The sequence below is a fragment of the Corylus avellana genome, chromosome ca1, assembly GCF_901000735.1.
Source record: "Corylus avellana chromosome ca1, CavTom2PMs-1.0".
Lineage (NCBI taxonomy): Eukaryota > Viridiplantae > Streptophyta > Magnoliopsida > Fagales > Betulaceae > Corylus > Corylus avellana.
In genome coordinates this window covers 10,963,553-10,977,556 of record NC_081541.1, presented here as the reverse complement: position 1 = coordinate 10,977,556, position 14,004 = coordinate 10,963,553, and the positions used below count along the sequence as shown (strand labels likewise).

General features: G+C 37.8%; 1 protein-coding gene across 1 annotated transcript; it reads right to left on the bottom strand.

The window, feature by feature from the left end:
- Positions 1 to 309: 309 nt before the first annotated feature.
- Positions 310 to 8,797, bottom strand: LOC132167849 (uncharacterized). Its single transcript, XM_059578884.1, has 9 exons — positions 8,596 to 8,797; positions 3,508 to 3,811; positions 3,244 to 3,369; positions 2,892 to 3,142; positions 2,546 to 2,779; positions 2,281 to 2,373; positions 2,100 to 2,201; positions 1,562 to 2,003; positions 310 to 449 (listed from the first exon to the last, which is right to left on the bottom strand). The coding sequence occupies exons 2-9, from the start codon at positions 3,803 to 3,805 to the stop codon at positions 409 to 411; spliced, it is 1,587 nt and encodes a 528-aa protein (XP_059434867.1). The 5' UTR covers positions 3,806 to 3,811; positions 8,596 to 8,797; the 3' UTR covers positions 310 to 408.
- Positions 8,798 to 14,004: the final 5,207 nt, after the last annotated feature.

Sequence of the window (14,004 nt, the reverse complement as noted above, 5' to 3'; positions counted from 1 at the left end):
TCAGAAAATTTGGTTAATTTTTTTAAATTCTTTTCCACCCCCCAATATATTTTTCTTTAGTTTTTTTGAGACTATACTCAAATTTTGGATTACAATTAACCTGATATACAATTTATCCATCAATCATTGCAAATAATTCTAGCAATTTTTCCGTCAATCTATACAAATAACATAAGTCATGTTATTTTTCCATCAATAACAAATAACATAAGTCATAACCTAATAAGTTAACACATCAGACTATTTTTCCATCAATCTTAACACACACAAAATAACATATATATACCAGTGTCAATAACCAACCACAATTATCAAAAAACTATCTCTGTTGTTATAAAAAGGGATATCATAAATACAATTACGTCAACAAAGTAACTTTTATACAAGTATGAATGGCAAACCAGACGGTCAATGCTGATTATTGACATTCATAGCATCTTCTCCATCACCTGCAAACGATAAAAACAAACAATCACCAAACAATATTGACTATGTAAGGGCAATTCATTTATGTCCAAATATTCACCCAACTCAATTGTTGAGTCTAACACAGTAAATGATATAACAACAAGAGGTAAAACGATGATGAAGTTAATTAGCCAAAAATGCATATAAAAAAAAAAACTAAAATTCTCCGCCTCAAGAGCAATCAATGTTGACGTTAAATTTATAGACTCATGCGCTTCATTTTTGCCATGGCAATTATGTGAGATATTTATTAACATTTTAATTTGTTGAGGATATTAACACATAGGACTTTACATATATTCAAATCATGTTATATTATTTCCAACAAATTATGATATTCATCTAGTTAATACTTGATCGTTTCATACTCTCAAACAATCACATACACTAGATTGTTAATATTCTACAAGGACTATAGTTGTATATTGATCTCATAATACCAATAAAACAGTTCAAAAGCAACGCTCGTACGTACCCACATCCACCACCAAACCAACAATGATATATAAACCAAATTCAACAGGAATTACACAACATTAATTAATTAAGAGAATGACTACAACATATATATCCATACTCTAAATTTATAAGTTGACATATATATAGGTTTTAGAAGTTCACATGATATAGCTAAAGTTCTAGAAACACATTTGACCATTAAAAATAGAAGCAAGCAAGTTAATTCAAGAAAAGGTGGCCACTATTTTCTATCTCCTAAGGCAGCCGAATTGGAATGCTGTATGTGACAAGTCACGCAAGAATTAGTATATGGGTAACAATGCTTTCTGATTTAATACACATGAGGGATTTCTTCTTCAAAAATAATACATGAGGGAGGGATCCTCGGCCCCGCTACTCTAATCTAGGAAACAGTAGGCCCCTCCATAAAACTGAAAAGGTCATAAGATAACACAATTCCATATATATAGGTCATAAGTTATAAGTTATAAGTTATAAGTTATAAGTTATAAGGTCATAAGTTATAACTGAAAAGGTCATAAGTTATACGTTAACATATATATAGGTTATAGAAGTTCACATATATATAGGTAAAGGTCTAAAAACACATTTGACCATTAAAAAATGTCAGTACCTGCTTCGCCGTCGATCGACGATGGCACCACCGCAATATGTGGGGAAGCTCCATCTGGTGCAGAGCTGAACCGCATCATTGCCTCGATCTGGCGCAATCGGGCGTCAAACGCTGCCTGACGTGCATTGTTCTCGGCCACCAATGCATCTATCTCTTCCTTGTGCTTCGCCCTCTCCGCCTCAAGAGCTCTGTCAAGCGTTTCTTGTGATATCATGGAGTACTGGCTGGTGTTTTCTGACCTTGCTTGTGAAGGTGTATAGTATGAACGTATGGAGCCCCGCACGGGCAAAATACCCGATCCAAGCTGCCGAACCCTACCGGCGTATTCAGGCTTATTTCCATGGGCCTGTGCATACGCGTCGTTTGGCGCCCACTTGACCGTTCCCTCTGTGATGCTAGACGACGCTGCAGGGTCGGTGGGTATCAGCTCCTTCATCCTTTTCTGTATGTTACATTCATTATTGGGTCAGTGGGTCATACAACTGTTAATTGCAGATAATTTTAAAGTATATAAACAAAGAATTAAATTGTAGCATACACATCTTTCTTCCACTATCTCATTCGGATAGCTTTTGTCCGCCTTCGTGTGCGTGCTGATGTTACTCTCTGCACGAGTAGGATACTTGCCCAGACGTATGGCCTGCCGAAAAAATAGGACATACAAATATTTTTAAATATATCAAATGATTTGTTGTTTACATGTTAAATTACACACTTACCTCCTCATCTGTCGCTCTGGCATAGCTCTTCGATCCGGTGCAATGGGGCTCTTTATTTAATGCTCGCAAGCTCTTCATTTTGTTCGCATAGTCCTACACAGTTACCATATTGATATGTTAATAATGTAAGGAAATTTGGTTTTAGTACTCTTTATATGCAACACTACACAATAAAGAGGCAATTTCGTTTTACATGACACTCGTACATGTTAATAAAACCATATAATGACACTACACAAAATGAAGAATTTAACTCATGACCTACCTTATTCTGACGAGTACACCATCTCTCCAATAAGATCTCCACGTCTTCGGCATTGTACTCGTCAAGTGTTTTTTCCCCCACTCTTGCCCGTATAGTATCCGGAGTATCTTCCTCCGTAATTGCACAGCATTTTTTAAGCTCGTACCTCCAAGTCCGCAGCTTTGATCCCATATCCTTGAATGCTTCATTCTTTATGGCTTTCAAATTGAATTCGGGCGGGACGAAAAAGTATGCCTGCACATGTTCAAAATTATTAAATTACAAAAACTAAAATATATGTGTGCAACTTAGAGCGTATATATACATATATACATTATGAGTGTTTTAACATATATGCAACACATACCATCAAGGCGTCCCAAATATCCTCTTTGGTACGCTGCGGTACCTTTAACCAATCGTCCGGTATTCGGACATAATTGGAGCTCCTTACGATATCTCCAGCCATCCGTTTAAACCTCATGGAACTAACGCCGACGGGCTGGCATGCAGCATTGTACTCCATAATGATCCGCTTGCCGGCAGGGACTCCCGGCAACCTGTGCGAGTCACGGATGGTAAACACCTCAATAACTTCGTTTCCCTCTGAATCGGTACCTAATAAATTAAAAAATTACCGATGTAAGTTATGTCGAATTCAATACTAATTACAACTAAATTAAGACATATATACACAACATTCGAACATATCCACTTACTTATGGTGCGGACCTGCCGAGGGAGTAAGTGGTCGCCGGGAGCAGGGTCGGTTGGCTGCGGGTCAGCCGTGTCCTGTGTCGCACCAATACAGTCCTCCTCGGCCGATGTGTCACTGTCGTCGGGACCTGCTATATATGTTTTTTAGAATATTTAGAATTATATGAAATTGTAGTTGTAGTTAAATAATATAATTGATATCGCACCAATACATTTAGAAATTTCCAAAAAACTTGCAATCTTTCCAAAAAAAAATTCGGTCATACCTGCGCTATGCTGGCTATCATCAAGGTGCTCTACATGTCCCTGCATACGCTGTCCAAGCTGGCTCTCTGGCAGATACCCCATCTGGGCCATGCCTGCCCGACCGTATGGATTATGGAGAGGGATCTCCCCTTCCATATCGCCTGGAAGTACCGGTCGATATCCGTCCTGAATACCCAAAAGCTGAGCAACGTCTTGTTGCTCGCTATCATCAAGGTGGACTGACGGAGACCCAAGCGACATAGGCTGTCGCTTGAGAGACGAGCCCCTGCGTGCTCTTCTCTTCCCCCTATGGCTCATAGTAACCTGCAAAAAATACCACAAATTCAATTAATCACGTATACAATGTATGAAATATTCACTACGTTATGTATGCATGACTCACACGTATGAAATAAGATATACTGACGTTTTTTCCCAATTAAACAACTCTATTAAATGCGTTGATGGGCATATAGTGAACAACTACCAATCTAAACATATATATATATATAGCTTTTATTCAATCACATACGCTTCAATTGGATCTAAGTCGGGTCTGACGTATTGGATATGATCCTGCAGATCCTGATCACAATTTCTGGTCAATATGAGCGGCTCACACTCGTGATAATTGGCACCTGAATCCTGATGCCCTTCACTCTGACCAACGTCGTATATATTTCTTGGTTTGGTCCTTACTGCGCAAACCCAATCCGGGTATCTGCCATCTTCTACGTAAAACACCTGATCAACTTGTGAAGTTAGCACATATGGCTCATCAGTAATCAATTCTCCGGTGTGAACAAGGTTTTTGAAGTTCACAAGTATCATGCCATACTCATCCACCTTGTACCCCTTGTCCCTCGTGGTGTCCGCCCAATCACACCTGAACATAACGTACGTAGTTCTGTCGTAGTACTCAATCTCAAGTACTTCCGTCAACTTCCCGTAGTACGTTTCGCCATCAACAGTCGGCACACACACCCCGCTGTTCTGAGTCCTCTTTCCGGCATCAGATGCAATTGTACGAAACAACTTGCCGTTAACCACATATCTATTGTATCTGACTGCTGACTCCCGCGGCCCTCTACAATGCATTATCAATTTCTCACCAAGTTCCTTCCTACATCGATCATCCAATCGATCGACCTGTGAATATTTACAATACAATGTTAACACTTGGTTAAAGAGTGTTTCCAGTTCATTTGGAAAACATTATGCATGCAAATATAATCCGACAAGTGATTTTGTTAACATCACGTCATTCTTACGTAGTCACGGTACCAGTCGCAGAACAGCTCATAATGTTGGGTTTCCAACTGATCCTCTGTTGTTCGCCCCCTAAGCGTATCCATGTGCATTCTACAATTCGATGATGAAGTTAATTATAATTCGATACGGGAAATGTTACAAGTTCATTGAATATACAATATGGCGTAGAATGACATCGACTTACGTTCGCAATTGAAGGAAGTCGTCCGAATTGAACATAATATACCGGTGTATCTGTGTCATTGTGATTCGGTCGAGCCGGACTCGTGTTCCATGTCCCTTTGAACCATCCGGATTTCTTTGTATCCTATTGTGAAATGTTGGTGTATTATCTAAATATCTCGAACAGAACGTCACCAACTCAGTAGCTATGTAACCCTCCGCAATGCAGCCTTCAGGGGCCGCTTTGTTACGCACATTAGATTTGAAAACTCCAAGGCTCCTAAATATGAACGAATATACAATCAATCAGTGCAGTTAATACTTGTCTTGTATTATAGTTAAACCATAAAATATGAAATATTCGTAAACAAAGTTTACCTCTCTGCCGGATACATCCACCTATACTGTACTGGTCCACCGAGTCGGCATTCACCGATAAGATGCACGACCACATGAACCATGCTTGTGAAAAAGCTGGGGGGAAAAACCTGTTCCAACTTGCACAACGTGATATAGACGTCACACTGTAGTCGGTCAATATCCTCTTGTGTCAATGTTGTTGAACATAGTCCCCTGAAGAATGCAGACATCTCAACAAGTGGTCTAACCACGTTGCTTGGAAGTGATCCACGCAATGCAATAGGTAGAAGCTGCTGCATCAATACGTGACTGTCATGACTCTTTAACCCCGATATCGTACAGTCCTTAAGTCGTATACAACGGGAAATGTTCGAGGCATATCCATCGGGCACCCTTACATTTCGTAACACTTTCAAAAAATGTGTCTTATCATCCTTGGACATCGTGTGGGTAGCTTGCCGCATATATGTCTTACCATTCTCGCCAGTGTAGGGATGAAGTGTACGTCTCAAACCCATTTCTTGCAAATCTAAGCGGGCGGCGAAGTTGTCCTTCGTTTTCCCTGGAATGTCCAGTATTGTACCAAGTATGTTGTCCATCACGTTTTTCTCTATGTGCATAACATCAAGGTTGTGCCGTAATAAATTATCTTTCCAATACGGCAACCTAAAGAAAATACTTTTCTTCTTGAATACTACATTAGAAGTATTCGTCTTCTGCTTCTTTCCTTTTTCTTTCGCAGCCTCCCTTGCCTGACCAGCGTTCTCATCCCCAAACACCATCCCTTCTAATTGGTTCATGATTTCGTTTCCACTTGGGACATCAGGGGCACATTCTAATTCTACGTTGCCGTCAAATGTTCTTTTGTTCCTCCTCCATGGATGATCCATGGGCAAGTATCGTCTGTGCCCCATATAACACCATTTATGACCATGTTTTAACCACTTCGACCATGTCGAGTTCATACAGCACGGACATGCCTTCTCACCCCTGGTAGACCATCCAGACAAATCTGCATATGCTGGAAAGTCATTAATTGTCCACATCAACTGCGCTCGTAGGACAAAATTTTTTTTCTTTGAGACGTCGTATGTGGGCACCCCTACATTCCATAGTTCTTGTAACTCCTCAATTAAGGGTTGAAGGTAGACATCTATATCCATTCCAGGTGAACTTGGGCCTGGAATAATCAATGATAGTATAAAAGATGTCTGTTTCATGCACATCCAAGGAGGCAAGTTATAGGGCATAAGCAGTACAGGCCAAGTGCTGTGAGATGTGCTCATGTTTCCAAATGGATTAAATCCATCCGAGGTTAGTCCGAGCCTTACATTCCTGCTGTCCGCTGAAAACTCCGGATGTAAATTGTCGAATGACTTCCATGCTTCGCCATCAGCCGGATGCCTCAATACGCCGTCCTTTGTGCGGCCTTCTGCATGCCACCTCATAAAGCGTGCAGTATGCTCTGACATAAACAACCTCTGTAGTCGTGGTACAAGTGGAAACCACCGCAACACCTTTACCGGACGTTTCTTGCCCGACGATATAGGTTGACCATCCTCATCTAAATTGATTGCATCCATCCATTTAGATTTTCCACATACGGTACATGAATCCAACTCCTTTGTGCCCTTCCAGAATAACATACAGTCATTACGACACGCCGGTATCTTCTCATACCCAAGTCCCATATCTCGTAAAAACTTTTTCGCCTCATATGTATTACCAGGCAGCTTTTCATCACTCTCAGGCAGCAACTGGTTGATGAACTCTAGGAAGGCCGAGAAGCTTGCGTTACTTAGTCCACCAACGCACTTCAGGTTGTACAAGTGTACAGTCGCACTTAGTTTGCTATGTTTTGTTCCGTTATGAAGTGGTTTCTCCGCCTTTTTCATAAGCATATAATACTTTACTGCGTCACCTTCAGCGGCTTCTTCGTTTACAATGTCTTCACCCCCTTGCACTACGACTTGAGGCTCACAATTGTCTTCCCTGACCACTTCGTGCATGCCGAATAAGTCACGCAACATTGCGTGCATGTCTCCACCCTGATTTGCAGTTGCACCCGCATCTGAAGCCGGGCGATTCGAACCAGACGGTCTATCAGGACCCTGTACATGCTTCTCACCATGATAGTACCATAATGTATATTCCGGCATCATTCCTTTTCCCCCTGTCAAGTGGTCGAATACGAAATCCGGCGGGTGGCGCCGGTTATTTCGACAAATCTTGCAAGGGCAATTGATTTTTCCATCAGGGGTTTTACAGTTACTAACTGCAAACTCCACGAACAGTCTACACCCGTCTCTGTATTCCCTCGTACCCCTAGACTTTGTCATCCAACTCTTGTCCATTTTTCGCTACGTACATAAATTACGAATCAATAATATAAAAGACTTAAAAAATATATACCTCATTTCAAGCACATGCATATATATAAACCTAAATATTTCAACCACGTTAAAAATATAAACCTATATATACATTATCATATAGGTTTAAATTTTTTATGTGCAAATATAATAATATTCATGCATATATATATATATATATATATATATATGGGGACCCTAAAATAATTAAATAACTAGGTTAGTTATTTAATTAATATGAAGTTCCAATATTCATGGATATGAATTTGTTAGAAAAAATAAGGGGATAGTACCAATTAAAGTGTGTATTCATTTGGAGTACTGTCTCTATTTAATTAATACTCATGTATAACTTACAAATTAATAAGAGATTTAATGTACGTCTCAATATTAAGACTCATTCAATTTAAGTATTAATTAAACAAAGTATGGAATTAAATCTCTATAATTATCACTACGTACTACACGTACTTAATTAGAAGGTCAAATGATTAAAATTGAAATTAAATAATGTTGTATAAATTATTTACTAATTAATAAGCCAACATTTTTCAGCTAAACAAACAAAAAATAAAAAAAAATAAAACAACAATCCGGCGACATTTTAAAAACTATTATATTATGAAACAAAAACCTAGCTATCATCAGAAACATCATCTTGCATGCATGCATGTGCATATACAGCGAACGTACAATAAGTAAATAACATTTCAAGCAAAAAAAAAAAATAACAAACACCTCCATCAATTAATACCTACTCACAAATGCTCGATCAATCCAATTATATATATATTAACCAAACATCATACGGATTCATGACAAAATAAAACATAAATTTGATTAAACAAGACAAAATATATATATATATATATATATAATAAAACAGTAAATATAAAATAAAACTATATATAAATAAATATATATATATATATATATATATACCTGCAGGAGATCGAGCTGGAGGTAGTTGATCGACGACGGAGAAGTTTCAGCCGGCGAAGTGATGGAGATGGCCGGAGCACGCGCGTCACGTGAGCTGGAGAGAGATAGAGCGAGAGAGAGAGAGAGAGCGCGGGAGAGGGAGCTGATGAGAGAGAGAGAGCGCGGGAGAGCTCTGAGAGAGAGAGAGAGCGCGGGAGCTAGAGGGAGCTGTGGGCGCCGGAGGAGAGAAGAAAAAAAAAATGGGAGGGAAGAAGAAGGCAGGCCGGCGGGAGGAGGTAGCTGGAGGGAAAAAAAAAAAAAAAATGGGAGAAATCCCAAATTTAAACGCCATCGGCCTGCAAGGCGTGGCCGATGGGACGGCCAGCAGGCGCTGGCCTTCCCAAGGCCACGCCTGACGCGCCATCTTAGCACGTCAGGAACGCCTGACGTGCCAAGATGGCACGTCAGTAATTATGTATATATATATATATAAGTTAAATATTTGTATTATATTTTTATTTTATTTTCTTTTTGCTTCAATTCACATAATTTAGGTTTTAATTTAAAAAAGCATTAAATACTATTTTAGTATATGTGTTTAATTGGACCATTATTAAATATTTACTTCGTGGTATTTGGAGTTGTGTAATTATCAAAGTTAATTTTTCCTTCTTTTTTTTTTTTTTTTTTACAGATTTTTGGTTGTCTAAAACTTAATAGCCATCACGTTAAACTTATCAATTACTATCATGTGTTTTATATGCCGATACATTAATATCTTTTTTTAAAAAATAATTAATTAATTAAATTTGAGGGGGGAGTTCCAAATTACATCTTTGCACTAATTAATTGACACATTAATTGTAATATCGTGTGGAGATTATAGTTAAATGAAGTCCATAAAGCCTCAATTAATAATTTTGGGCCAGCAGCCTATTTCAATGCCTACCTCTATCGACATTCATGCTTTAACTTAGACACAATACCCGGCCAATTACCCATGCATGATTAGATGATAGCCATTTAAAAAAAAAAAAAACAAAAACCACTTGTAAAAGTAAATTGTCCAAAAATTTATGGACACGTAATTAAAATTGTATTTAAGTCATCTAAAACACTTGAAATCATAACAAATTCCCCAAAATTGTATTATGCTGATCATAAGAGTGATGACACAAATTACTAGGCCAACTTGACAACTTGGCTTTCATGATTGAGGATGATGTAACGTTGGATAAGCTAATGTTTGGTTGTGCTTAGATGAAGGTTTATCAAAAAAGAAGGAATGCTGGGTCGACACATTGAAGAAAAGTTTAGTTCTGATTGGTTTAAATTTATTTGACATGGCAAAAAAAAATGACCGTTAGATCGATTTTTATATCACTATATATTTTGGAATCTCCTTAAAATAATAAAATTAAGTAATTAACATGCATTAGGCATATTGAAGTATATAAATATTAAATAAGTTGTATAAACAAAAACAAAAAACCAAAAGAAAACAAAAATAATAATAATAATAATAATAAACATAATAATAATTATAGAAATAAAAATTTCTGACGTGTCGTTTTGACACGTCAGAAATTGCTGACGTGTCGTTTTGGACACGTCAGAAATTGCTGACGTGTCAAAATGACACGTCAGAAATTTCTGACGTGTCAAAACGGCACGTCAGAAATTACTGACGTGTCGTTTTAGCACGTCAGAAATTTCTGACGTGCCAAAACGACACGTCAGAAATTTCTGACGTGTCATTTTGACACGTCAGAAATTTCTGACGTGCCGAATGTTGGCACGTCAGAAATTAATAATTTTTATTTCTAATTAAAAAATTTGCGTCAAAATTAAATTTGGTTAATTTTTTACTGACGCGTCAAGAATTAACACGTCAGTAAATCCTGACGTGTTAACTTTGACACGTCAGAAAATAATTTTGCTGACGTGTTTAATTAGCACGTCAGTAATTACTGACGTGGCAAAAAAAAGACACTGTTTACCACGTCAGAAACTCCCCTTTTTTTTGTAGTGTTAAGAATTTAATGTGCATCTTAATTCTTTATAGACACTTGACACTATTTTAAATGGGTTGTAGGATATTTCATCCAAACTGGTTTGTAGGAAATTTATGTCCAATAATTTTCCATATAGCATTGTACATTTGTACTCCCCTTGCTGCGAAGCCTCCCCTTTCTATCTGTCCAGCCTCTCATTTTCCATGTAATAGGCACTCCTCACTGTGAAGTCCCCTGTTTTTGTCGCCTGCCAAATCAACTCATCCTCTTGATTATATCTACTCAAAGGTAGGCTTGAAATAATATTCACCTCTTCTTCCTAGAAGATGCTTCGTAGAAGGTTAGCGTTCCATCCTTGAGTATTCGGGTTGATTAAGGAGCTTACCTTTGCAGTCTTATCCAGGATCCTACAAGGGGATGGATGGAGCAAGTTGATGGTCTTGGCAGCCATCGGCCCCCATATGTTCACTGATTTTCCATCGCCAGTTCTCCATATCAAACCCTCATATAACAGCTCATTGGCCGAGCAGAGGTTGTGCCAAGCCAATGAAGGCCTGCTTCCAACTTTTGCATGTTGAAAAGACCCCCGCTTAAAATATTTAGCCTTCAAAATTTGTGACACCAAACTTTCAGGGTTTTGAATAATTCTCCAACATTGCTTTGCCAACAACGCTTTATTGAAATAGGTAAGGTCCCGAAAACCCATGCATCTTTGGTTCTTTGGCCTCCCCATTTATAGTCACATAGTACACACATAATCAAAATTCATTTTATTATTCGTTGATCTTACTCCCCTTCAAATAGGGACGGAGTTGGACTTTGGTATGGCCAGAGGCCGAGGGCAAAAAATTTTAGCGGGTAGTGGCCAATAGGCCAAAAAAAAAAAAAATCCAATTTTTTTTTCCTTGTGGTGGGGGGTGGGGACATGGCCTACACCGGCCACCCCAGTTCCATCCCTGCCTTCAAACACTGGGTTCGTTAAGTATTTAACTCACACTTAACACTAGGTTTGTTATGCATACTCCCCCGCTTAACTATGAGTTTCTAGTCATTATCCTCCTTTTAGCACTGGATTTGTTAAGCATACTCCCCCGCTTAAAGTTGGGTCGTTACTAATCGTACTCCCCTCCTAGCACTATGTTGTTGAGCATACTCCCTCGCCCCTTCTAGCCCTAGGGTCATTGAGCGTTTCACCCCACTCAACACAAAGTTGCGACATAATAGATTTCACATAAAATTGTGTTCTTTGTAAAGCTTATCTTTACGTTTCTTTTCTCAGAAAACATTATTCTTTAACGCTGGTCTTTCCATTTCCAAAGCCTATTAATTTCTTTCAAATTATTGTCTTGTGAACATGCATGTAAAGATACAGTGAACACATGCGATATTTCATATTAACATACTTTAAATATGCAAGCCTCGTAATCACGAGTAAATTATGCAATATATCATATTATGTAAAAATCATATTTCATAATTTTACTTACAACTTTTGTTATTCATTTCTTTCGTTACTTTCTCAATTCGCGGCGTATAACTGTCTACACTATCACCACTAAGGGCTACGTCTACAAAGTTTTAATGAGATTTTACTATTTTCGAGAGAAACAATACATGAGCGTCAATAATACATCCATACAAAACCTTAGTAAAATACAACCATAAATATGACCTCCAACTGAATCAAAACACTAAAACAGGCCAAAAAAACTTTTCAGCTTGGGCCGTGGACTAAGCTTTCAACGTCGGACCAGATCGAATGCAAACCGGGTCGGATTCAGTTTCTTTGTTGTGCTTCAGGTTGCAGTTGCTGGCACTGGCAGTATTGCAGATTGCCAGTGTGCTCTGTCACTACAAACCATGTTAGTTGAGTTTTAAAAGTGTATAGCCATATAGTTTTCTGTTTTCTGTTGTGTACTGCACAATAGAAAGTACTCTTGTTTAGTTTGTAAGTAGGTGCAGGGCCTGTTGGTTCTGTCTGCTTTGGTGATCTGTAAAGTTTTTTTTTTTAATTTTTTGTCCTTATTGTACAGTGGAGTGTTTAGGAGACTTGTTGGTTTCCTAGAGTTCTAGCTGAATTAGCACCAGGGTGTTTGTTTTCTCTGTTGGTTAATGAAATATTCATACAAACAAAGAAAAAAACAAAGTGCAGCTTGCCATGGATCTAACAAAGTGCAGAATCAAAATACAGAAAGCATGAGCATTTACATCAATGCTGTAATACCACATGTTAAAATTTTATGATGAGATTATTAAACTCTCATCTAGATTTGTGATGATCTATGCTTTACAAATTGAATCTAATCAATAATGAGAGACATATTTATCACCCTTCCAACTTTACACCTGACATGGGTGGAACTAGAATTTTTTAAAAAAGAGGATAGGGGAGAAAAGCTATAAGAATAAATTTTGGAGGGTTTGTTTTATAAAAATACATAAAATTTAGAAGAAATTTTCATAATTTTAAATTTTGTGACTTTTTAAAAATTTTATATATAGGGGCCAAAAACCCTCAAAGACTAAGCGTGGTTCTACCCTTAGCCCTTAGAAGTACAAGTTAACGTTGAATGTGAAAACCCTAACCCTCTCTCATTTTAAATAAGCTTCTTAACCGTAACGAAAAAAGCATTAGTCAAAAAAAAAAATAAAAGGAGTCAAAAACTCTTTAACACCTTGTTGTTGGCACAACATGATATCATCGGTGGAACCATTTGGTAAGGAGGGTGATCCTTCACATCAATAAGTTTAAATAAAAGCTATGAAGTCATTATCACACTATTTATTTATCTATCCTACCTCTCATACAAAATAAGGCTGTCTTTAGAGCCCACTGCTTTCTTCTAACCTTTTTCTTCCCCATTACTCATAAAAAAAAAAAATCCCTTTTTCTCTCCAGTAGAAGATGTCCCATTGCCCCTAACATTCATATTCACTAATATGTTTTTTTTTTCCTTCTTCCTATAATTGATGAAAGCATCATTAATCTCATTTATCCCATAAATTCCCAAAAATACTACTAAATTATAAAACCATTGATAGTGCTAGGCTGCTAGCTTATATTTAGTGTATATAACTTGAGCAAAATTTGGACCCTCCAATAACTCAAAAAAAAGGAAGCATTATTCAATAAACTGAATTAAGAAGAAATAACTTTGATTAAATACATAATATAAGCACAGGGAGAATTAAAAAAGAAAGAAAGAGAGACAGAGAGAGAATCTTATTGGCATGTTCTTTTTTTTTTCTCTTTCCTATTTTTTTATTGGTCAGAATTTGGTCTCTGTTGGGACTTTGCTAATTTTGCATGTGGGGAGGAGAGGAGAGGAGAGGAGCTCATCTCAGTTGGGCCATACCCCCAGTGGGATCCACTTCAAAAGCCCACTATCTAGCTTCTCCTTTTGTTTTATTTTGT

Excerpts from the sequence above, each read along its gene's own strand:
- LOC132167849 (XM_059578884.1), bottom strand. The coding sequence starts at position 3,805 with ATGAGCCATAGGGGGAAGAGAAGAGCACGCAGGGGCTCGTCTCTCAAG. Across the intron at positions 3,370-3,507 it reads TGATAGCCAGCATAGCGCAG|GTCCCGACGACAGTGACACA; the intron begins GTATGACCGAAT and ends CATATATAGCAG. Across the intron at positions 2,202-2,280 it reads CCAGAGCGACAGATGAGGAG|GCCATACGTCTGGGCAAGTA; the intron begins GTAAGTGTGTAA and ends TTTTTTCGGCAG.